Source organism: Meriones unguiculatus, chromosome 5 (assembly GCF_030254825.1).
Source record: "Meriones unguiculatus strain TT.TT164.6M chromosome 5, Bangor_MerUng_6.1, whole genome shotgun sequence".
Taxonomy (NCBI): Eukaryota; Metazoa; Chordata; class Mammalia; order Rodentia; family Muridae; genus Meriones; species Meriones unguiculatus.
In genome coordinates, this window is record NC_083353.1 from 88,778,810 (window position 1) to 88,805,899 (window position 27,090).

A 27,090-nucleotide genomic window follows, 5' to 3' on the forward strand; every position below is an offset into this window, starting at 1 on the left:
TTAGCAGACTTTCAAATCTTTATTTGAATCAGATCCATGCTTATGCACATTACCTTTCATTTGGAATTAAAATAATATCCATCTATAGTTTAAATCATACTTTTAGCCCTTTACAAAATATCTATTTTTTTTTTTTAGTTTAAAACTGACCAAGGATAAGACAACTTAGATCAGCTTTTTTTGTAATGAAAATGAAAAATGATCCCCTAGAACATACATGCCTATAATACTAAACAGTAGTAAAATAAGACATTCACACTCGCTCCTCTTTAATTTGGGGGCTTTCCTAGAAATACTGCAAATCATGTGTTTTTGTTTCTTGTAATTTTTACTTTGCGTATGGGTGTTTTTTTTTTGTGACCGTGCCTGTGCACCACTGTGTGCCTGGTGTCTGAGAACATTAGAAGAAGGTACAGGAACCCTGGGATTGGAGTTACAGATGGTTGTGAGCCACCATGTAGGTGCTAGGAATTGAATCCAGGCCCACTGAAAGATCACTAAGTGTTCTCCAGACCCAAATCATGTGCTCTTTAATAAGCACTCAAATAAAACTTTCAATTAATGAAATAATTGAAGGATGGGGAAATACTTCCTGAATATTCTTTACATTTACTTAACTACAAAAACCCAAATTCCTCTAAGTTAGAAATCATCCATACTTAGAACATTATAAATTGTAATGCCATGTATTTGGTACATTCTGCATGCTAAATGCTATGGGGTGCTATCAAGAGGCCAGCAGCAGCAGTCTCTCTCCACTCAGCCTCCCAGAGTCTGATACCAACAAGCGCCTGTGCCTCTTTCATGCTGAATTCCAAGTATCCTTGTTTTTATGTTTTCAAGAATGGAAGCATTTAATTGCAAACTATGCATTAGAATATTCTAATAGCATTTGGGTAAAGAATTTTCAATGATACATAGGAAATAAATTTAATGTTTAATGAGTATTCTGACACTAGGTTATTTACAGTACCCCTTTACAGTAGAAATTTATACAGTACCCCTTATCAACTTGAAATGTATTGAATGTACTGAAAGGTCTAAGTCTATACGAGTCAACATAAAAGCAGTGTGAACACCAGCTATTAATCATGTTATAAATGTAAATGGTTGCATGTCATTTTCCAAATAAATAAGATTTATAAGATTTATAAAATAAGGAAGATTTTAAGTGTGCTGACTTTATTAATGTTGATAAGAAAAATATTTACTGCTGATGTACCATTTAGAACACAGGAAATTTTAATTTCAAAATCTTTTCTCTGCCACATTTCTAAACTATCTGTTTAAAGTATTTTACACTTCCCAAACTACCAGTTTCAAACACTTGCCAAGAATTTTGAAATTTTGAAGTTTCCTGTCTCTTCTAACTCTACATTTTTATTGCTATCAGACTTGTCATCCTGCCCTGAATATTAAAATTTTTAAACCTAGCAAAAATTATGAGTGCTTTCTACCACTAAAATATAGAAACTTAATTTCATGACTGTGACTTTCACCAAAATGACATTTATTCACGCTGCTAATCGGAGCTCTGACAACAGAAACACTGTGTGGAACACAAAGAACAAAAACAAGGTCACTTGAATCACCCCAAAAGGTCTCCACTCTGCGAGACAGGTACTCAGAGCTGTGTTCTCAAGTGCGGTGAAAACGTGACTGAAACTTACAGCTTGTCCTCGAAATCCCACCTTCTCACTAAGGGGAGGACAGCTCTAAGACCCTCAGTGAGTGCCTGAAACAACGGAAGCTGCCAGCCTCCAGCTAGACAGCCAGTGGTGATGCTCATCTTTCCATTAAAGCAAGCACTGTAGCCTTCAGCTTCTTCCCTTTGGGCCATTACAGAGCAAAGGGATTACCTGAAGACAAGCATTTCCACACTAGGGACAGTATACTCAAAGGCTGAGATGGCTCAGTGACTGACAAGGGGTGTGAATGCACTGGACAAACTGAGTCACAGAGAGATTCCAGCAGGCTACTCTGAACATAGACCTTAACATTTATAAGCTCTATTTCTGGAATTTCCATGTGTTTTTGGATTATTGTTACCCTCAGTTAAAACCACAAAAAGCAAAAGACAGATAAAGAGGGACTAGGATAAAGGCAATTAAATAATTTTAAGTAATAAAAATCTATCAAAATATTTTACACGTCTAAAACACAACCAGATTAACTTTTTTTAAAAAAGTAACATTTGGAAGAGGGCATAACTATATTCTTAAACTAGTCTACACCACTTTTTCGCTATTTTTATTTTTGCTTGTTGAAGCTTCAAAAAAGAAAATGTTCAACTACATAAAATTATAAAATCCCCAATTTAAACGTATATGTATTACTTTTCTGTTTTGCTATGACGACTGTTTTTAAAACATTCATTTTAGTGTCCCAAAAAATAATTGTAAGAAATTAAACAAGTAGTTTTAAAAGAGGAAATTGACTAATTTTAAAAGTAAATTTTGTTAATGATTTTATTATGTTAGATTCATTTTACAGTGTAGTAAAATACTTCAAAATTGCCTGCTACTGATGCTATCTATCATAATTGGCTGCTAGCAAGATTTCCCACTATCCAATTACACTTAGCTAATATTGAGTATTTATAGCTTTCTTTGGATAGGTAGTTAGTATCCACATTTGTTCAAACTTTTTTGTGGAAGATACATGGAATAAATTTTCAAAACAGAAATATGTTTAAGCGTAAATTACTCTTTAACTTTTAGTCATGTCACTGTAACTTCTGCTTTTAAAGGAAATCCTTAGCTTATAATTGAGTGGTCACAGGCTTAATAACCTTTTTAGTTGAATGTTTAAAATACTTTCAAGAAATATGTTGAAGTTTTCAGTGTGAAAGATTTCAAAATTTCGATGTTACTCTGTAAATTACTCTATAAATCTCTCAATATGTACAAACACATATAAATTAGATACAATACAATTAACTATATGTCTACAACAATATGAAAACTCCAGTCTCCCTTCCCAGGTGTGCTGATAACACGGATAAAGTAATAAATCTCTGTGCTGTTCAAGGCACCAAAAAAAAAAGAAAAGAAAAGAAAGAAAAAAATCTTTAAAAAATAAAAATTTAAAGAATAGTTTCAAAAATAAAATTCAAATATTGCACAAAATAATTTAACTGCAAATATTATTATATACTATAAAAGAATTTTTTAAAAACTTTTTTACACTCTACAGCAATTTCCATTTTCTAATTCTATAACAGAATTTATTGGAAGTCTGCATTTATATATTAAGTGTTTACACACAGTCTGATGGGAAGGCAAATCTCACAAGTTAACTGATCCTTTGTCTTAGAAGTTCATCTATTTGAGTTTTATACATATTTTTTACATCTTCAAGATCCAGGCGAAGTTCCTCTGCTTCTTCTGCTTTTTCTCCATACATCTGCAGAATCGTGTTGTATCTTTGATCCAAGTCCTAAAAAAAATTATAATTTTTAATGGCTATACAAACATCTATAGTTGTTATAAAAAACATAACAAGTAGAACAAAAATATTAACTGGTCTCTTTAAAAAAATTAAACTCATACCCAATCTATCTAGGAATACAGAGCCAAAAAAGAGGAACTTCTTTTAAAAGCTAGATGGAGGGCTGAGGAGATGGCTCAGTGGGTAAGAGCACTTGCTGAGCAAGCATGAGGACCTTGCTCTAACCCCAACACCAACATAAAAAGCCATGTGGCCTGTGGCCCCAGAACTGGGGGAAGGCTCACTGGAGTTACTGGTCAGTCAGGCAGTCTAGCCACAAAAAAACAAGCTCCCGGCTCAGTGACACCCTGTCTGAAGGGAGTAGGGTGGCAAGTGATACAGCAGGACCCCACTTATTCTTCTGGCTTCCTATCACACATCCCAATGCACATGTACATAACACACAGAGACAGACAGACAGACCCACACACCAACCATTTCTCCACTAAATCTACAACTCTCTCCAAGTACGATTTCATAAGTCTCCTGCCTATTAAGTACCCTTGATGAGATTTTTGTCTGTGTAACTAATTTGGTTTAAGTATTGCTTGGCACTTATCCCACAAGATAAGTCTCCTCTATCATTCAGTTATGTCACAATAATGTGACGAAGAAAACATCGAGTCAAACACTACAAAGGCCTATGATGTACATGCTTGCTTTAATAAAGTATTGGACAAAGACAATATTGTTTTGATTAGTACTAAACATTTTGTGAACATACTTTAGAAAGATAATGACACAAGCAATAGAGATTCATCTTTAACATTCTTTACTCAACTACTGACTCCTTAATTACTAAATCATACATATGCATTTTATGTAAACTAAAAACAAGATATTTAATAACTGGATTAACATCTCTTAAATGTATCCTTAAGTGAAGAATACTTACTCGCAGTTGAACTCGAAGTTTGGGTATCTCTTTCACTTTCTCCTCAAGTTCATCATTCTGATTTGTTAATTTAACTAGCTCTTCAGACATTATGGATCGAGTTTTTTCTAGGTTGCTAATTTCTAGCTGAGAAACAACATAAAATGGTTTCAATAAAAACATACCTTAATGCTCTTACTAACATAAAAATATTCAGTCGGTCATTTTTGAATAAAAACATGTCAGTATATAATCTTGAGCAGTGGGAAAAAAGGGGCCTCAAGTTTCTTTAGAAGTTTATTATTTATACGGTTCACTATGCAAAAAAGAAAGAAGAAAATCCAGTGATTTCTCTGTAAAACTACAAACACATTTTTCTCTGAGAAAGTAATACACAATACACATTTCCAGAGGAATGAGGATATACTTTAATGTTGCTCTTCCCAAATGTGTAGCTTGTACTGCTAGAAGCGTCACACTACGTAAGAAACCAAGCAGGACTCTCAAGACAAGTTATTGGGTGATATACATCAATCCATATTAAGATTATCCAAACAGGAAAAAGAGGTGTTCATTCTGAGTGTATAAAGTGTAACCCTGAGAACTAAAAGCTGCTTTCCTAGTTCTCACTCCATACGCAGTGACTCTGACCGCTCCCTCCTACGGTGCTCTTTCTTCTACTGTACATCTCTTTCATTTTAGTCTCTCCTTGCAGTGGGAAAGTCAAGAGAAACTTCCCCTTTGGCATACATGGGAGGGATTAAACAAGCATGCTGGTTCAACACTTCCCTCTTTCCTGTTGCGAAGAAATGCTGGGAAGGAGTGGAAGATTCCTGCTCTTAGATGTCCCTATGTCCTCTCTGGGGCCACAGCACAAGGCTCCCAGCATTTCCTAGGACAGAGCAGATAAGTCTGCCTAATTCTAGCAGTCAGGAGAATCAATCATTTGGCTCTAGCTTTTAATATCAACATATGATATACACTGGGTTTTATATGTCACCAATTCATCTTATTTTCCAATGTGCTTAAAATTCAGGCGAAATGAAGGCTACTACATACTGGGATCCATTATTTCATGGGCTTCTATAGAATACTGAATTTTTTCCCAATACCTGTAAATGACTAATTTCTCCTTCCCTCAGCTTTAGCTGAGACTGCAGATTTTCAATAATGCTTGATCCTGCTCCCATCCTTACAGCTTCATATATATTGCTTCCACTGGCTGATGTAGACATTGGCCCAAATGAATGGTCATGAGACTCATCCTATTCGGTTAAACAAACACAGACAATTATCATACATTATGTTCTACTAGTAAATCCAAGCAAAAGATACAGTTAATTCTTGTTTTGAAATGTTTGGGAGTTTTTTCAAATGCAGAAAGTCATCTGTATTTCTTCACTTTAATTAGCACTATATTCTGGTGAATTCCCCAACAAGGTCCTGGTGACAGCCAACCTGACAACTTATGTGCTCCCTTTCCCATTATTAAGGTAAGAACTTAGCACATGTAAGGAAGGTAAGCCATTACCTGAGACAGAAAAGACATCTGCAGCCCTGCCATATCTACTGCACTTATTGAGCTCGAGCGTGACATGGAGGGAGTACTAGAAACAGAAAACGGCTTGGGGTCCTGCGGGAGAAAAACACTCTGTAAGACTGAAGAGCAAACAATAGAGGAAGCAAGGAAAACTTCTAGAATTAATAAAAACAAAGGCATTAAATCTCTCCATGGTATGTTATAGATATGATCTCTCAATGCCAGAAGTCTTAGAAATATAAAAGGCATTCAAAAATTAAGAGCTAATGGCAAGATGGCTCAGCAGTAATGACGCTGCTTCCAAGCCTGATCTGAGTTCAATTGCAGGACTCATATGGTAAAGGAGAGAGACACAACTTTAGCATGTTGTCTTCTGACCTCTACACATATATCATGGGATGTATGCACACATGCATAACCACACACCCACAGACACGCACACATACACACACACACCTAAGTATGTATATTAAAAACATTTTAAATTAAAATTTAAAGCCTGCTTTGTCTGATTTATAACACAATCAGCTGGGTTTGTGTGGGAAATGTGTGTTAATGGAATGAGAATGCTTTGGTTGAAAAGCCTACAGAAGCTAACTATGTCATATTATGTAATATATTATCAGTTATTCTTAAAGTTGTTAAAATTTCTGACTTATTCACTTTATTTTAGTGTATTAAAAGCAAAAAAACAGCTGGGTAGTGGTGGCACATGCCTTTGATTCCAGCACCTGAGAGGCAGAGGCAGGTGGATTTCTGAGTTAGAGGCCAGCCTGGTTTACAGAGTAAATTCCAGGACAGCCAGGGCTACACAGAAAGAACCTGTCTGGAAAAGTAAACAAATAGAAAACCCAAATAACAAAATAGTTGAAGGCTGGAGAGATGGCTCAGCAGTTAAAGAGTACTGGCTTAAGAGAACCAAGGTTCAATTCCAGGCAGGGACATAGTGACTCACAATAACTGTCACTTGTTTCTGATGCCATCTGGTGGCTTCCACAGATATACTACATGCATGTGCAACAGACAAACATGCAAATACTCACAACATAAAATAAGCATAAAATAAAAAGTTACGAAAACTCCAAATACTTTTAAAAGGTAATTTCCATTTTTGTGTACTTATTTTAACATATTGTGTTAACTCTTAAGTATGCTAAAATTCTTTAAGTATAGAAAACAGAGTTTGTAAAAAGTGCCTTTAGGAAGGTGGTTTAGTGCATAAAGCATGGAGAGCAGAGTCCAGATCCCTAAAACCTATAGAAGAGCCAGGCAAATGTGGTAGCTATCTATAATCCCAGCATGCAGTAGGCAGAGCAGGATTCCTGCGATAAGCTAGCTAGTTAACTAGCCAGAATCAACTAGCTCCAGGTTTAGCAAGAGACTTGCCTCAATAAAACAATGGAATGAATAATTGAGGAAGACAACCAGTGTCAACTCTGGGCCTCCACATGATGTGGATAGACACACCTGAGCATAGGTAAACCCACATACACAAATTCATGTTCACTGCACAAATATACATGCAATAAAAATAAACAACAACAACAAAAACCTCACTACATTTATTAATGAGAAAAATACAAGAAGCCAACTTTCTTCTGAGGTAGCCTTTGGGCCATTTGCTACACTGGTTTCAGTGAGAAATCACAAAATTCATTTTTAAAAGTACATTTTCTATAATTCAAAACCAATCACAGACCAACGTAAATGCACTCAAATGAATTCAGGTCTGTTCTACATCCAGCACTGACAATGCTACCACAAGAAATCAGGTTAATAATTTTAGAAGGGTAAAAACTTAAGACATCAGTAGAACTAAACCACAGACCGATAGATCCATGGCCGCCCACAACAGCTAAGCTATACAAATCATCACAAACCAACACAGTTCAGTACCTTTTCTTTTACTGCTTCTTGAGTGAAAATGTTTTTCTTCCTTTCTTGTTCAACTTTCATTTTTTCCATTTCTAACTGACTGCACAACAGTGTCTAAAGGAGGGAGATACAGTGAGATCATTTTTGAGAAACTAACCCATGGCACCACAATGAGTTAACCGCCAAGTTCAAGAGTGTGAAATATAGGCTGCCATCTCACTACCAAAGACAAGGTTCCATATGCCCATCTTATCTCCTCAGCAGTTACTGCCAGCCCCATCCATCTCTAATGTAAGCCCTGGATTAGGGGGCAGATTGAAACAAACACTAAAAAATACCTTTTCTTTCCTTGTCTCTTCAAGTGTTCTTACATACTCATCTTTTAGGTTTCCTAATTCAACCTGGTACCTAGTAAACCAGAAGGAATTAAACAAAAGAAGTGATAGCACAGGCTGTTAAAAACAAGCGGAGACTTGTTAAACCCCAGTTACATATTTATAAGCCCCTTAATACCAGCTCAGACTTTCCAGCTGGCTGTCCTAGAGCAGAGACTCACTCATCAGCTAAAGCACAAGAGAAAAGTTCTACTTTTTTCCCCATTTTTTTAACCAGTACTCAGAGACTTAAAATGAGATATTTAAACAGTAATTTTAAGAGTCCCCATTCCAAGCTTAAATGTGGCAAAAAAGCAGCGGTTCTACAGAAAGTTCACGGAAGTTCAGACATTTCGTTTTTACTTATCTACTTTTCTTAAAAGTACATTTTCTTTGGAAGCCAAGGGTAAAAACATGTCCATTTTGACCTTATGCAATTTCAGATATGTGATTTTATAGCCCATGGTTTCAGGATAACACAAACACTAATTTAGAAAAAACTGGAAAACTGCATAGTCATACCTCCTTCCTTCCCTCCTCCTTTCCTTTCTGCTGGTGGCATTAAACTCTTTACCAAAAACAAAAAAAAAAACCTATACTTTAGCTGGAAAAATATAATACATGTAGAACAAAGCATACAACTTCAAAAGAAGTGCATGTCACTAATGACCCTGACTTTAGATAATGCACGTTATTCACTTTTAGTTCTCAATGAAATGAAGCTAAAACCTAACAAAAATACTTTCCAGTGGTGCTTTAGAATATCATGGATGCAGGCAAATATACTCACCGATTATTTTCATCCTCCAGTTTTCTTACATTATTTTTCTCTGACTCTAGTTGGGCCTGCAGTCTGCTGTTTTCCTGCCGTAACAGTGCATTCTGTGACTCCACTGAAGACATCTGGGTTTTGTTGGCAAGGAGCTCTTCTGTAGCTGCACGTTCCCTCTCAACTGCTGCAGCCAATAAGGTCTGCGACTCACCTGATATAGAGGAAGAAAACCATACACATATGCCAGGGAAAGATCAGACACCAGGTTGGCTCAGACGTCAAATTTCTAATATCTCAAACTTCTAGACCAAGACAAGTCTGCCAATTGAGACAAGGAGCAACATCAGTTAACGCAAAAGTTAGCATTCTCTCCTCAGAGTAGTTACCTGAAAACAGTTATTCAGTAACAGGGCAGAGTCAAGACATAGCACTGGAACAACCCAACATCCACAGGAAGAGTAGACCAATAAAAGATAAACAGAATAAAGATGGAGTCTTTCAAACCATTAAACTTCTGCAGTAGGTGAAAAGGATGAAAAGACAATCAGGCTAGGAATGGAGATTAACTGGTTGTTTGCCCGCATAGCATGCATAAGGTCATGGGTGGTGCACCTCTAGAACACAAAGGCCTGGCGAAAGGGGCGGGAAGATCAGGGGTTCATCCTCATACCTAGAGAATCTGCGGTCAGCCTGAGATACCCTACCTCCTCCTTTCTTTCTTTTAAATAAAAAAACAAGACATGCTACAAACTGGGAAAAAATACATGCAAATCACACCTTTAAGTTTAGTGCTTAGATATAGATAAAACTCTAAGAAGTGACAATATAGACAGTCTAGTTAAAAAATGAGCAAACGCTATGAATGGACAGTTGATCCTCAAGTGTGGCCAAGTTGAAAATAAACACATGAAACAAATGCTCAGCATCAATTACCATTAGGAAAAAGAAAATTAAAAATATGGGATATAAGAATTTCTGAATGATATAAATTAAAAAAAAAAAAAAAGCAAAAACAGAAAGACTAGGGACAACCAAAAGGCTACCAAGGTTGTGAACAAATTGGATTATTCCCACAGATATAGCCACTGTGAAAACAGTTCAGCATTTTCTGAGAACTAAACATGAGCATCCACACAGCCCAGCAATTGCATACTTGGTCCTTTATCCAGAGACATGAAAATTTACAGCCAAATTCACTCCTGATCACAGACATTTATAGCAGCTTTACCCATAATAGTCAAACCCTGGAACCAGACCAGAACCCTTCCCCACTTAAACTATGGGACAGACATTCCAGAAACTGACACTCAGCCATGAAAAGACAAGTATAGAAACGTTGATAACTTTTTAATTTTTATTTATTTACTTGTGTAGGCTAGTTGTATATGAACAGAGAATATTCTCTATTCAGTCAAATTTCACTTAGCCAATTTCAATGTCCCAAAGTTTAATTAACAGAACAGGGAAGATGCCCTGAACTGAACTCAACACTCTGGGGTGATAACTTCTATGTGCATTTCAGAAAATAATGCTGAGACAACAAAGTCAATTTCTCTCTCTCTCTCTCTATTTTTAGACAGGGTTTCTCTGTGTAACAAGCCCTCGCTGTCCTGGACTTGATTTGTAGACCAGGCTGACCTTGAACACAGAGATCTGCCTACCTCTGCCTCTTGAGTGCTGGGATTAAAAGCATGCAGCACCATGCCCAACTTAACAAAACCAATTTCAAACTGCCACATACTATGTAATTCTACTACTTTAACATTTTTAAAGATTTAAAAAAAAAAATTTGTATGTGTGTGCGTATGCACACACCTGTGTTCTGGTACCTTCAGATACCAGAAGAGGGAGTCATATCCTTGGAGGTGAAGTTACAGACAGTTATGAGCCACCTGATGTGGGCGTTGGAAGCTGAACTCAAGTCCTCTGGAAGAGCAGCAAGAGTTCTTAACCACTGAGTACCTTCTCCAATCCCACAGCTTAGTATGTTTGAAACAACAACATTTTAGAAATGAAGACAGACCAGTGATGTTCATGGATGTGCGACAGGGAAGGGAGAGTATGAACAGGCGATGGGTGCATGTGTTTGTAAGAGCAGCAGGGGTGATCCACGTGCTATTGGGACTGTTCAGCACCTTCAATATGGTACGTAAAGGAACCTACACAATTGGTAGAATTGTGCAGCACTAGACACAATATACGAGTACAAATAAATACACAAGTACAAATAGCATGAGTACAAATGAAACACGAGTACAGATGAAGGAGGAGAAATCCAAATAAGACTGATAGATTATATACGCCTACGGTATTATATATTCATTTTAAATACGAGTACAGATGAAGGTGGAGAAATCCAAATAAGACTGAAAGATTATATACGCTTACGGTATTATATATTCATTTTAAAAACTGCTGATATTTGGAGAAATCAGAAAAAACACACGGAACCTGATTATCAATACAAATTTCAATGCAAACAAAGGAGCAGTAGATAAGGCTTGCCTAGTTTAACCAAACCAGTGGTTCTTTCCACTATTCTTCTCGTTATGTTAACTTTTTATTTTTAGTGTATGTGTCTGTGCCAGTTGTGTGCAGAGATCTGTAAAGGCCAGAGTTACAGGTAGTTGTGAATCACTTGGCAGGTGTTGGAAATGAACATAAGTCCTTTGGAAGAACAGTCAGTGCTCTTAGGCACTTAACCGTCTCTCCAGCCCAATTCTTCCATATTTTTTTTTCCTTGTTAAGACAGACCTGGCAACATCTCCAGGTTACCTCATATCCCTAGCATATTTATGATCTTCTTAGCAGTTTACTGTCTGTCTGTGTCTCTGCCTGTATTCCAGCACATTATCACACATTCCTAAGGGCAGGTAGTCTTCAATCTAAAATCCACAAAGTACAAATTTTAACCTTCATTTACTGCTGTTTATTTAATGCTAAATAAATGTTCACTGTATAGGTGTTAATATCAGACTAGAGGTTTAGCTTAGTGGTAGAGCTTACCAAGCAGGCATAAAGCCTGGTTTTGACCCCATCACTATAAAAAGAAAAATATTTCAAATATCATTTCACCTGGTCTCAAATATTTGTATATCTAAAAACCTAAGACTATAAATGTTTTTGTTTTCATAGATGATTCTTTTTCTGGACCAAGTCTTACAAAGAATTCCAAAAACAATAGAAAGGAGGCCCTGTTTTCATCAGAGTAGCCTGGAAGAGCCCTGCACCTCTGTACCGAGGTTCTCTATCAACAAAACAGCAGCTCCAAAGTATTAAATACACTTGAAAGCCAAGAGACTACTTTGCCACCCCATGATTGACAAGGAGTCACTCAAAGACAGAGAATGGAGTTCACTAACTCCATTCTTGCTGACTAAAAAAGCAAACACAACACACAACACTACAGCAAACTCCTATTTCCCAACCCTCACTCATCTGCTGTGTCACTACAACACTATCTCTCAAGTTACACACGGGCTTCCTAGGAACCAGAGAGTATATATCAATTGTCTGTGAGTCCTGCCTGGACTAAAAGAAACACCTGATATTGTTTCCTTTATTAAGAGCAGTGAGAAACAGCTCAAGGAGTGTCTATAAGGAAGCAGAATATGCAGTCTGAAGACTCCATCATTTCACTTTTGAATTTTATCCTGTGCCTCTTCAGACTTGCCTCTGCTCCTGAATTCTACCACTATCTGGAACTGTATCTGATCACTACTGTCTAATTCTTGTAGACAAGCTAGGAAGCAGTCAGATGCACAATAGCTGAGGGAGGGGGAAAGATTCGTCTAAGCATCTATAAAAGTAAATGGAAGAGTCAGGACTGGGGAGGCAGCTTAGTGAAGTGCTGCCTATGCAAACACAAGGATTCTAGGTGGAAGGCCCAGCACTCATATAAAATGCAAGTCCATGCCTGCAATCCCACAGCTAGGTAGGCAAATGCAGAAGGACGCAAGTGGCTTGCTAGCCCACCAATCTACCAAATCAGTCACCTCCAGGTTCAGTGAGACACTCTCAAAAAATATGGTAGACAAGCAACAGAGGAAGACATCTGGTATCAACCTCTGACCTCCACACACACACACACACAAAATGAAACAGCAAGTAGTAAAGTATCTGGCAGAGTGTATAAGGAAAAATGCTTTAAAAGAGTCACAAGTAGGTATCCATGAAAAAGAAGAAAAGACAAATCTACACGTTAGACACAAAATGTCAGCATGAGATGAGGAGAATTTCAATGTTGTACACTATCCTACGTGTACACACAGGACAGAAAGCTTCCTGCACCAACACAAAGCACTAAAGATATTACCAAGCCTGTCAGAAAGATTCTTCTCCAGCAGCTCCCAGGATGACGTCTGGGACCCCAGAGTTGCCTGTAAGTTTTCTATCTGTCGAAGCAATGGTCTTGTTGTTGATGAAACACTTTGACTCAGCTCTTGGTTTCTATTCTCTGCTTCTTGTAGTCTCTGAAACAAAAAAAAATCCCCACATCATTACCACTGACAGAGAAAAAAAACAGTAAAAACAACAGCAAACCTAAACTCCAGTTTTTTCCAAGGAAAAAAAATAATTAGCTATGTTACAAAAATAATACTGAATATACAGCAAATCTATCATGATAAAATTACTTCCTTTAAAACAAAATTAGAGATTTTCCTATGTTTTTCCCAGGGATCACTTTGGTTCATATATGCTACAAAAATATAACCAATTGTATGTATAGTAGTAATACTTTCAATCCAAGAATACTAGCCTAGCGAGTGGTCATGTTACTTCAAGAAGACACACGTTTGGCCTTGGAAAAGCTGTGGCAATACCTGCTGAAGCTCACTGATCTCGTGGCGTAAGTAATCCTCTTTCCTGGCAGCTGTTTGCTCTGCCCGCTGCAGTGCCATCCTAAGGTCCCCCACCTGCAGGACAAACAACACTGTCAGAGCACTGGCTGTAACTTCCTGCTGGCATGAGACTGTACACATACCGCTCCTTAAGCAATGCTGTAAGTATATTCACTACCTACTCTGTTAAGACTCTGTTAGCCAAAGAAAAGCGTGCAAGTCTGCACAGCCCTGCCATACAGTAAAAGAGAGCAGAGATCAGAACTAGATGAGCTATAAAGTTAACAAATAAAACCTAGGCACACACCTGTGAGCACAGTACTTCCTTTTCTAGACCAGGTAGGCTACACAGAGAGTTTCAGATAGGTCTCTGCTACTTAGTAGACCCTAGCTAAACAACAAATCAAAACCAAAACTAAAAAAGAAAGAATTTGATGGTGTGTGCTTGTAGTAACAGCTATTTGGGAGTCTAGAATGAGAGTTGATGGTCACCTGCACAACATTGTTTCAGCACAAAAACAAGGAACAGCGCCGCTCACACATAGCTGCCTACTCTGTCACTGCCACAACTTTTTTTTTTTTTTATCTTGTGGCATCATATTTGAATAATCAGAAATGGTGTCAGACATCTATCTGGTCATTACAGTCCTGAAGACTTAAATCTATGGTGCAGAGATGCCCAGAGGCATTAGCAAGCCTGGCAACAACAAAAATGAAACCAGAACTCTAAACAGCCATCTGTTTTCAAATGTTGATACATGAACACAAGCATTAAAAATTACAATCAATGTATGAAATATTTTTTCATCCTAAATGGAAAGACTATCATAGCTATGATCATCAATTACAAAAAAAAAAAAAACCTAGATGGAGATAATGTTAATAAAGCAGAATATAAAATTAGCAATCTGTATATATCACAGTAGTTTTTAAGAATGGCAGTCCCATACCCTATTCCTTACTCCTTCAATTTTTCTTTATTATTGTAATGTATTTTTAAATTGAAAGAATTTTTAAAGATTAAGGGGGGGTATGTGTGTATAAGTGTATGCAAGTGCACACAGTTGTACAGGCGCCCAAAGAGGTCAAAAGAGGGCACAGGACCACCTGTAACAGGAATTACAGGCAGTTATTAAATGGACATGTGAGATCGCGAACCAAACCTAGGTCTGCAAGAACAATATATATATATATATTGTTCAATATATATATATATATATATGTATGTATATATTGGAACTAATTATTCCACCAAAAATATAAAACAAAATCAAAAGTTACTTGAGGTTGCGGAGAGTAATTCTGTATGTTTTGAATAGTGCTTGAGAAATTAGATGTTTGCATACATAAGACCTACTGTGGGATGACACTGTAGTGTAGCAGAACAGCATTTGCCTAGCACACAACAGGCCCTGGGTTAGAGCACCTGCCCTGATGAAATCAAACAAAACAAAATGTAATGAGTACAGCAGCATCATTAGTGACAGCCAAAAGGTGTAAGGATCTTAGATGTGCTGGGCACAGTGGTGCATGCCTGTAATCCCTGCACTCGGGGAGGCAGAAGCAGATGGATCTCTCTGAGTTTGAGGCCAACATAGAGTGGGCCCAAGACAGCTAAGGCTACACAGAGAAACCCGAAAATCTCGAAAAAAATATCTCAGATGCTCAATATATATATATATATATTTGAGATAGGGTTTCATGGTGTAGCCCTGGCTCTCCTCGAACTGGCTCTGTAGACCAGGCTGGCCTTGAACTCAGAGATGCAGCTGTCTCCACCTCTCAAGTGCTAAGATTAAAGGTGTGTGCAATCACTGCGTGACACTATTTGACAATTTTGTAAACACAGTATGCCAAACTTTTTTCTTCATTAGATTAATGAACTTCCAGAAATGTTACAAATATGTTCAACTATATATAAGGCAGTCTCTTGAAACTTTTATTTATATGCACATACATTACTCTGGCAACAGGATACCTAGTTTCATAAAATTCTCTTTCCTCTGGCAGTGCTGGGCTCCGTGCATATAGCAGGCAGACATTACCACTGAGCTATGTCCTCAATGGTATATAAATAAATATAAAACTCACAGAAAACCAAGCAATAACAGCATGGTGTGTGCATCACACTAAGGACATTTTAAAACAGATTCAAGTAAGATTTGTACAATCCACTACTCTAAAATTGCCAGTAACACAGTCATAGAAGACTCCCAGATGTACTGAATGTAAGATTCATATTTGTTAGCAAATTGTTCCACTTTGCAGAAACATGCACAAATACATAAAAAGTGGCTTTAACCAGCAGTCCACCTGAAGTGCTAACGCCTCTTGCTGCTGACGGGCTTCTTCCTGGGCCTTCTCCAGTGCCCCAGAAAGTTCTTCTTTAGCCTTCATCTCACGCCTCAGAGCAGCTTCCTGTACCTCACTGTCCTTAGCAGCATTGGCTTTGTGAAGTTCAGTAAGTTCTCTTTAAAAAGCAGATTGATATTTTTCATTTGTTAATAGAACACAAAAGTAAACACATACCCATACTAATGCAATTCCTATGTACCTCGGAAATCTCAAATAACACCTTACAATAACACTAGCCACAGTAAGGACCACACTGAACTAGACAAATCAGTATTTAAGAGCACTGGCTGTCCTTGCATAACCTGAGTTCAATTCCCACCACCTACATGGCAGCAACAACCTCTTCTGGCCTCCTCAAGCATGCTGGCAAAATACCAATGCACATAAAATAATTTTATAAAAAGAAAGATAAGAGACTTCTTCAATTTCCTGTGATAAAAGATTACGCTGCATATTGTATACCTGTATGCATTATCTAAGGCAGCCTGAGTACTTCGGCTCTTTTCTTCAAGTTCATCCATGTCTACTTGAAGTCGGCCAAGATCTTTCTCCTGGCGTTCTACCACAGAATTCAGTTTTTTAATATTTTCTCTATGCTGTTTTTCAACCTCTTCTTTGCCATCAAGGACCTAGGTTATTAAAACAGACACGAGCACTTTTCAATAAAAAAATTCATGGTAGGTAATGTATTCCAGGAATCTCTTTTAACACTGGTTACAGCTTGAATAGAAATTGTGGCCCACCAGCATGTGTCTGAACATGTGGTCATGAGTTTTGCAAAGCTGTGGAAACTTCGGCTGGAGGAAATGGATCACTGGAGAACAAGCCTTCAGGGTCAGCACAGCCCCATTTCTCCTCTCCCTGACTGGCACCATGTAACAAACAGTTGACACACACTTGCGCCACCACATACCAACCCTCTCTGTCACACCTTCCCCACCTCCATGGAATCTCATCCTCTCGAATCCTGAGTCAAAGGAAACATCTCCTTCAAGTTGTTTATGTCAAGTCAAGTATGTGATCACAGTGACATTATGTAACCTATCGGCTACTCATTTATCATTAAAACTTTTTTTCTTGCATGATATCCCATTAAATCATTCTGAATGCTGCACAAGCCATGGCCAACTACAGAAAGTAGGAACAATACATATTCAGAGAACAATGATTGCTGGTCACCTGTCTTAGATGTTGTAACTCCTCTTCCAGTTCCTTAGCTTTTCTGTTCAACTTTGCAATAAGGTTTTCATTGTCTTTATCTTTAGCTCTTAATTTCTTAATGATATTGGAATTATGCAGCTGCTGCTTTGAAAGTTTTTCTCCTGGTGATTGTAAAAAACAAAACAAAACAAAAATCAAACAAAACAATGACTGTCTAGGAACCTCATAGAAAGCTTTATCTAACCAGTAGCATGCAATGAGTTTTTACTACCATAAACAATTTTAAACTCCACTGTTAAAACTCATTTGGACAGCAATTGTCAATAAATACTATAAGTATTATATAAAAGGATTCTAGAAAATAAGATATTAACAGTCTTCATTTGATCTTTAGCCACAAACTCAGGATCCTCCTACTACCACAGTCTCCCAAATTGGGGTTACAGTTGTGGACCACCATACCCAGCTTACAGCTGTATTTTAGAATTATCTGTGGTCCCATATTTCTAGCTTATAAAATAAGTTCCTAAAAGACAGGAAGTATGTCATGTCTATTATTGTACTGAGTAATATTCAGTATATTCACTATTTGAAAGGATTCTTATGCAAGGTAAAAAAAAAAAAGTTGGGTAAAATTAATTTCAAATGAAGTGACTGCTTCCAATTGTCCTTAAATTCTAACATGTTCTAAAACACATTTACATTCAATGACATCAAATATATTCACCCCACATTTGTAATATGAACAGTGTAAATATAAAAGATCCAACATTAACAATCATTAAGATAACTGCAATATCGCCATTCAATGAACTTTTTGTACAGCCATCAGTAATGACATACAAAGCATTTAATACCACAGTAACATATGAGGAAGGCTGCACACGGAATATACAATCTTAATTGTGCTTAAAGATGCAAAGAAAGACACACTGAAGAAAAACTAGACCTCCAAGATTAAAAAAAAAAGAAAAAAAAAGGCTGAATAATTTAAAAAGCCAAAATAAAAATAAGTCATCAAATGTTAAAACCATTCTCATCATACTCAAACTAGGGATTCTGAGATTGTATAGACCCTAGAATTACAGCCTTTAGATAACCATGTGTAAATGATGGGCTCTTTTTAGGACTGTTATAAACTTGTAAGGGGCAGCACCAATTTCCGCCTAGTTTTTGGAGACTTTCAGAAAACCTCCGTAGAACAAAAAGCTCCATAACATGTATTTCTTTCACATCTTACCCCATTCTTCCTAAACCTTCAAAGGGCACTTCTGCGGGTTAAGTCCACAGCCTCCTTGCTTTCATTTCCCATGCTCCCTCTCCTTTCTTTCTTGTTCCTCCTTCCCACCTCATGCACTCCCTCTTCTTTTCTTTCTTTTTTGAAGGTTGCTACTGTGTTACTCAAGTTTACCTCAGCCTCCTGTGCAGCTAGGACTACAGGTATGTACCACCATGCCCAGCTCAATATTTGTTATAAGAAACATGTACTATCTATTACATATTAAGTACTTTTCCTTTTCTTAGACTAGTTTTAGTAATCAACAAAATACCTACCTTCTTCCATTAAGCCTTGAATCTGTTCATCTTTTTTCTTCAACAGGTCTGCAGTCTGACTACTATTTAATCTAGTGGCAAGTTCTTCCTTTATGGTTTTCACTTCCTAATTTAAAAAAAAGCTGTGGTTATCATTAAGAATTACTTTAATTCTAGGTATATTTTTCCAGCTTTCCCCTGTTTGAAGAAGCCACCAACCTACAATCACATTTCCATAAGTCTATCATTTTAGTCAGCCCATTTACCTAGTTAATTAAGACAAAGAAACGGCTTTGAATACCCTATAAAAGCCTACCCTCATCAGTTCTATAACCAAGTTTTAATATGGAAAGATGAGTGAAGGTAACTGTCCTTCAGTCTCTACACATATAATCTATAGGTTAATATTTGCATCTGGAACAACCCAACAGTATAGGACAGGAAGAGGTTTGTTGGTTAAGTACCTCAAGTTATTGCTGGTGTCTGAAATGAGCTAGCTAATGAAAGCAACGAAGCATGAGATTTTGTGGAAGAGTTCACACAGAAAAACAATAAATTACCATTAACATTAGTCAAGAAGTAAGAACGGGGTCCTGTGAAATGGCTTGGCAGTTAAAAGCACTCGCCACCAAGTCTGATGCCTTGTATTCAATGTACAGGATCTACATGGTGGAAAGAGAACCATCTCCTGCAAACTCTCCTAATCTTCCTACATGTGGTATGGTATGCCAAGTGAGCGCAAGTGCACATGGCCACACACACAAACACACATACCCACATAGAGAATTAAAATGTGAGATTAATACCAACAAACTCGGAAAGCAGTCTAATCTTAAAAAGTTAAATGCATACAAGTTATTAGTAACAGGTAGGGCTCACACAGTAATTAACAGCCACAGTTGTTAACATATTGGCAACAAAGTTGTTAACAACTGCTCTTGATTGGGAGCCTGGCAACAACAGCTCCTCAACAGACATGGCTTTGCTCCCAAAGGGCATCTGGCATTCCCAGCAACTAAGCAGGGAAGGCATGACTATAATGACATGGAAAGGCTGGGGATGCTGCTAAGCATTTTGCAACAGACTAGACTAGCCCCCTAACAGAATCAGCCTCCTAAATGCCAACAGCATCAAAGATGAGGAATGTTACGAACAGCAAAAGGGAGTCATTAGCCACTAAAAACTAATCTTTTAATTTGAAGTTAAAGACATATATGTTTGAAGTGGTAGGAAAATAATCCATGGGACTAATGATTACTTTTTAAAACGTACATAGCACCATTTAGGTTTAACTGTAACTTATTCTGATGAATTATCGTTTTTAATTACCTTAATGATCTTTGTAATATTTCTTGCAAGGATTCCTATATGTTACATAAATACCTGTTTAAAGAAAATGTGTGTGTGTGTAGCTGTGTACATTTGTGTGCACAGCTGGGGAGGATACAGCAGACTACAGGTAATTTCTCTGATCACTGCCCGTATTATCTTTCTGAGACATGGTCTGAACTTGGAGCTCATCAATCTGGCAAGGCTCAGGAGTTTCAAGGATCTAACTATGTCTGGGCCCCTACTCCAGCACTGGGGTTACAGACACAGGCCATTATGCCTGGCTTTTACATCAGTTCTGGAGATGCAAACTCAGGTCCTCAGGCTTGCTCAAGCACTTCAAAACCAACTCGGCTGACTCTCCATTCCCTAGACTTCTTTAGTATCAAAATCTACCAATTTTAATATATCAAAAATCTACAGTTTACTTGTTAATAAATATACTGTATGTTCTTAATATTTAGTTTTTCCAATACCAAAATATGAGTTCATTCACGGAGCTCTATAGAGTTTAATTTCAATTACCTTCTTAGCAGCATCTCTCTCTTTGCAGGCTAGTTGAACTTTCTTTTCTGCTTCTGCAATTCTCTGTGTAAATTCATCTTTCAGGGAAGAAATGCTACTACTCTCTTCTTTTACTCTGAACATTTCACTAGATTCAAAATATATGAGAATGAAGATACTGTTTATAAGTCTAGAGGTGATGAGGTCAGTTCCCAAAATGCAGACAACATTTTCTCCAATATATACCATATTAAAATAGAACTGGGCGAGGTCAAACGTTTATTCTGTTTTGTTTTTAAGACAAGGTCCTACTATAGTATAAGTGTCCTCTTAAACTCATCCTCCTGCCTGTTTCTCTGATGGAGTTACAGATTATGTGCCATCATGCCTGGCCGGCCAATTACTTTTCAAAGAAAAATTACTTGCTAAATTTATTCTTTATATATTTCTTGGTGTTGCTCAGGATTGAATAAAGGGCTGTGCGTCCTAGAAAAATGCTCTATTACAGACCTGTATCCTCAACCCTACTAAACTAATTTCAAAAAAACCTGAGACAAAACCCACTGGTAAAAATGTCACCAATATTAGACGTGTAAAACCAAGTCAAAAGTAAATGTTTCAACTCTAAATCTTCTGTGTCACACTTCCTCAATCATGTCAAAGTAAACTAATTCAGTGGTTTTAACTATAGAGTTTCAATTCTCACTAAATTTATGTTTTAAATCTCTAATACTAAAAGAAGAATAAGAATATATATATGTGTGTGTGTTTATGAAACAGTTTTCAATGCCAAAGATAATATGGTAATGATAATTTGAAAAGAAAAAAACTATCTTGAAATATGTTTATAATTGGAACATTTCAATTTTCAGTGGCTGTAAGTAAGATAAACTGCAAAACATTTTGTAAAGATTTATTTAATGAGTGTTTGCAAGCATGTATAAACATATACCATGTATGAGCCTGGTACCCTTGGAGTTATGTGGCTGCTGGGAACCAAACACAGGTCCTCTGCAAAAGCAGTAAGTGTTCTTAACCACTAAGCCATCTCTCCAGGCCCAAACTGTGAAACACGGACTTACTTTTAAAACAAAGTACACTGGACTATACACACTGTGTGAAATCATTCACGTGCTCTGAATACTCACTCCTTCAGGTTATCATAAGCCTCCTCTAGAAGTGCTTTTTCTTTACTAAGAGACAGTAACTGGGTCTCTCTCTTTTCTAGTTTCTCATTCAGAAATTCAACTGTCTGGATAAAGAGACAAACACAAGTCAATCATTTGCTATGCAGGTAAAGAGCTGCATACTAAATAAAAACAAAAACAAAAAAGTCAAGTAAGGGTTCCAAATCCTTAGTGTAATGTTTCACATCTTAGTTTAGCATTAGCTACATATCCCATTGTAGTCTTATTATTCTTTAGCCCAAATATGTAAATTTTTTTACTGTTATTCACTGAACTAAAAACAAAAATAATTTTAAGAACTCGTAAGCAGGGAGATGGAAAGATGGCTCCACAGGTAAGAGCACCAGCTCCTCTTTCAGAAGACCTGAGTTCAGTTCCCAGCACCTACATGGCAGCTCACAACTGTCTATAAATCCAGTTCCAGAGGATCCAACATACACACAAGCAAAACACTGATGCACATAAAATAAGTAAATAAATAAACCTTTTTAAGTATAAGCATGTAATTTGAATTTCCTATCAGTACAAAGGAAGCAGAAGTAATTATCTATGTCTTAGGTCTTGCTAAGGCAGTGATACACTTATCTGAAAAGGAAACGAAGGTGCCTTTCCAGTTTCAGAAAAGTCTTGTCCAAAATACCTGAAAACATGAACAGTAACTAGTGCCTCCTTACAGGGTCTCAAAGCGCCAGCATGTCTTCTAGAGTCGCTACTGCTCATTCAAAAGTACAGCAAGGCATTTTGTTTCCAAATAACATTAAATCCAGGGAACAAAATCTGCTGTTTTCAACTGAGTACTTAAAGTACACTTCTCCACATATGTTTTATAGACATTTCAGAAGCCTATTAATGATGCCGGCTCTCGTTCAACTTCTACGAATCAAGAAAAACCAAAGCTGTGGTTTAACATTAAAGAATCAACACCATTCTCTCTTGTATGTATTAAGGAGAAGTCATTTGTCATTCTTAAGTTTTACTTTTGCTCCTTGGGCATTTCCTTTTCTCATTCATGTAAGACAGCTATTAACTGCAGATAGCAAAATAATAATAATAGTAATAATAATAAAATATAAGGAGAAACCAAGCCAAAACACTGTAAGAAGTATACTTGTCATGTCAATGAAACATCAACATTAGAATATTAATCACAGGAAAGCATCAACAGTATTCATATAAAGCCGAACTAAAAGAAGAAATCTAAAATTTCCCATAAATACTATATACATGCAAAACATTTTAATATAAATATAAAAACAGTAACATTCAAGTTGATTTAAGATTTCTATTTTCAGAAAAATTAAAGATACATGTAACATAAACAGTCCTTTGCAAACTGACATAAGGATGTGCAGAGCATAAAAGAATTTTAAAGTGATAAGGACTTAACAATAAAGATGTAAAATGGAAACGTTGAGCTTTTTTATAATATCTACTTAGTCTACCATAACTGCTTTGCGGGAATTCCAAATATCTTAAAAGAAATAATTATTCATTCATTTTAAGATCCTTACTGCTACAATTAAGTGATCAAAAGATCTTTTTCAAATCACCACACATCTATGAAAATGTTTTCATCTCTAAAACATACCCAAAGCCCCTCCTCTACTTTGTAGTTACCTTGCAAACATCTTCTTTCTCCGGCAGTGTTTCTGGCTGACTGTCAGCACCCTCACACTGCTCAGCCACGGGTCCAGAAACACAATGCCCTTCGTTTACTAGTGTAGGAGAAGCCAATGAATCTGGCTGTTCACAGTTAACAGGAGTAGCACTTCGGCCACTTTCCTCTAATTCTGCTTCCTCAGAAGGTGCAATTAATGTCTCGTTTCCTTCCTCTTCTTCATCTTTTTCTTCAGTGGATTCTACTACTTTAGTCTTTGGGGTTGAAGAATTCACTACTGTAGGTGCTAAAGCATAGCCCTTGCCTGGCAGTTCGTCATCTGAGTTGATTTCGCTTACACTCCGGCTATCTAGAGACTGCACACTAAAGGAGTCTATTCTTTCAAAAGCATCTGATGAGCAGCAGCTCTCGTTGAGCTTTTGGAAGTCATCTAAGCGGCTATACTCAGGACAAGCAGATGCAGAGAGAAGCTGAAATGAAGTCTGCATCAGGTGAAGACTGGACTTTGCATCTGAAGTCTCTTGCCTTGAACTAGCCGAGCTCTCACTTATTACACTCTCATGATCTAAAACTTCAATATCGCTGGTGGTAGACGTGCCCGATGAGAAGGAGCTAACAGGAGGAGAAGGTGTATTGCTCTGTCTGTCTTCATGTTTTTGCTCTTTAGGTTCCAAAGCCATGTCCTTAGTTTCTGCTGTGAGGGACTGAGTGGACGCGGTAGAGACATCTTCTGTTGCTGCATTTACATTAACTACATCTTCAGATGCTTTCAATCGCACAGTGGGCACCTTCACGTCAGACTCTTTACTAGCAGCTTCTTCATGATTGCCTGCAGGCACAGGTGAAGGGGTACCCACGGCTGGAGTTTCTCCAGACGCACACACGGAGTCTCTCGTTTCTGACTCATCTGTCTCAGAAGCTCTGGACTGGCCAGGGGATGATGATTCCCGTAAACCACTTTTCACTTCTTCTTCTGGCCGCTGTGATTTAGCTGGAGGCTTCGAGACCACTGGGCTCTTCTGAATGGTCTGGACATCCGATGGTGAGAGGAAGGCACTGAAGAAACTTTCAGATTCGTCGACTACAGTCCTTCGAACTGGCTTTGTAATTGCTTTAGGGGAGGCTGTTGGTGGACTCTGAGGTTCAGTGCTTGAGTTCAATCCCCAGGTTGAAGTATCCCATCCTCCACTCACAGGGGGACTTATTCCTTTGACAAAAATAAACTAATTGATTAAATAGAACATGTATAGCATTAGTATTTCAATCATCATCAGAGCTATCAAGTGAGAGAAAAGAAAGCCTATGAAATAGACCCTGGAACTTGGAGCAGGTAAACTCTTTGCTTACAGCATCACTAATTAGTTTCCAGGTTAACTTTAATCTAATCTTCTATAGAATAGATTCTATTCTATAAAAGAATAGAAGCAGTGTAGGCTGACCTGAGAGGATCTACAAACAAGTACAAGACTGGGCCTGGCTTTGCTTAACCAAAGCAAGTACATGTTTAAAGTACATCCCCTCCAGTACATGTTTAAAGTAATGATATAGGTTTTATAGCCCATGTGAAGTCCCAGATACACACAAAAACAGTCCAAATCCTCACTAACAGGCCACATGTAGTCACAACACTATTCAGCCACACAATCTTTTTATTCTTGTAACATTAGATAATAAAACTTAATAAGCTAAACAGACAGCACCACTCAACATTGAACCTGAGATAGTGGAGACGTTCTTTTTCAAAAACCATAATTTAACAGATATGAACAGTCAGCGCTAGTATATAAATTCCCTTTTATGTACTTAAGGACCAGTCTGCAAGTTCCTCTCTCTTCAAACCCCAGGTGTTTCTTTACATTTTTTTTTTGTAGATGAGCAAAACCACCCAGACTGTGTACAACTGGAAGTTGGTGGAGAATACACACAACCTCTGGGGATTCCTTGAAAAACCAAGAAGTCCTTTAACAAAGTCTAACTGGAATATTCCAAAGTTACCTGGAATGAAGAGTGTTGAGAAAACTGAGTTGGGGACAGAGTTTTATATGCACTTGTTCAGTGATCTTGCTTAAAGCAACATCAGGTCTGCTAGCTTGCTTCGATCTGCTAGTTAAGTTAGGTCTACAAGTTAACTATCATCCTCATGGATGCCAGGGTTTAAATTTGCCTGTTCACTTAAACTATCCCATTCCTCAGCCACACAATGCGTGGTCCATGAAAATAGCATTTAAAAAGACTTGACTCCATTCCAGATAACCTGTCCTTAAAAATAAATTATACAGCACTATTCATACCTCAGATTTCAAAGGCGCGGGGGGGGGGGGGGGGCAAGGGAGGGGCGGGGCAAGGAGAGTATCTTTATATTTGAAAGTTAACTGATCTCGAGTTTAGTAACTCAAACTCCGGGGTCCAACAGCAAAAGGCAACTCAGTAGCAACGTCATGTAACACAGGAATAAGATCACAACACACCTACAAACATACATAAACCAAGATATCAATGGTTCACACTTTCGGCCCCCGGTCTTTAACCATGTACAACGAAAACCAGAAACCGGAGAGTGGTCAAGCACTCTTTTCATCCAAAGTTTGCATCCTGTGTCCATTGCTATACACGTAAAAGTGTGCAAGAATCCCTTAGACTTAAAAGACACAGCAACTAAAAACCCTCAAAAGGGTCGATTCGGCCAGTCTGAAACACCTGGTTCTGCAGAGAAGCTACAGGTGGGAACTCTTGGAGCACGCAGTCCCTTGGTCCTGCCCCAGGACAGTGTGTGCCTCACCTGGAGCGACTTATTTATGCATTCTGGGTTTCGTTTAGCTCTTCTGTCCAACACGGGTACTACCAGCCCTGACTCGGGTTGTTCTGAAGACGAGGAAGCTTTCTGTGAAGTCTTTGTGCTACGAAGCGTGTTCATTAAATGCCACCCGCGGGGCTCCCTGACTCTGAAATTTACTTAGTTCGGACCTAGGACGCAAACTGCGGAAGACGCGCAGCAATTAGGGGCCGAAGGCTGTGCTCAGCACCCTGCACGCAGGGCCTGGGGCCAGGACCAGACCTGGAGCTGAAGCCTGAGGCCAGCAGGACCCGCTCCGGGGCCGAGGCAGCGGGCTGGGGTCTGACGGCAGGCAGGCTCCACACCCCGGGGCCCGCTTACCCGGCTCGCCGTACGGGATGGCCTCGGCCCAGGCGCTCGGCTCCTCCTCCTGGATGTCCAGGACCCTGTCGATGGACTTCTGGGCCTGGGACAGGGCCTGCTTGGCGAAGCTGGACAACTGCGAGGCGTTGAACCAGCTCATGGCCCCTCCTCAGCGCCGGCCCCGCCGGCTCCGGCGGCCTCAGCGGTGGCCCCAGCCCACCGCTCCCCGCGGCCGCGCGGCAGCTCTCGGCCTCCCTCACAGCTGAGCCGGGTGCCGCCGCGCATGCGCCGCCCTTCCACGTACACAACCACCAGATCCGGGAGCCGAGTTCCGCCCAGGCGGAAGGGCGGGGCGGCGGCGTGACGCCACATCCGGGAGCGGAGGGTGGTCCTTAGTTATGGTGTTTTGAGTGCCGGCTCTAGCTTTCCAGGATCTGCAGGGACCGGACCTCCGGGAGCGAGCGGAGCCGCACGTACCTCGCTGTCACCACGGCGGCTAGGC

General features: G+C 38.5%; 1 protein-coding gene and 1 non-coding gene across 2 annotated transcripts; both read right to left on the reverse strand.

Moving 5' to 3' along the window:
- Positions 1-26,888, reverse strand: Tmf1 (TATA element modulatory factor 1). The gene is made up of 17 exons (XM_021642355.2): positions 26,607-26,888; positions 23,452-24,659; positions 21,796-21,899; positions 20,669-20,795; positions 18,836-18,941; positions 17,300-17,442; positions 16,583-16,749; positions 16,079-16,235; positions 13,748-13,840; positions 13,240-13,396; positions 8,943-9,135; positions 8,117-8,186; positions 7,800-7,892; positions 5,895-5,996; positions 5,476-5,628; positions 4,385-4,510; positions 1-3,438 (listed from the first exon to the last, which is right to left on the reverse strand). Exons 1-17 carry the CDS (start codon positions 26,746-26,748, stop codon positions 3,295-3,297), a joined length of 3,285 nt encoding a protein of 1,094 aa, XP_021498030.1. The 5' UTR covers positions 26,749-26,888; the 3' UTR covers positions 1-3,294.
- Positions 10,291-10,422, reverse strand: LOC132654412 (small nucleolar RNA SNORA36 family). The gene has a single exon (XR_009592065.1). It is a non-coding gene; the product is annotated as a small nucleolar RNA SNORA36 family (small nucleolar RNA).
- Positions 26,889-27,090: the final 202 nt, after the last annotated feature.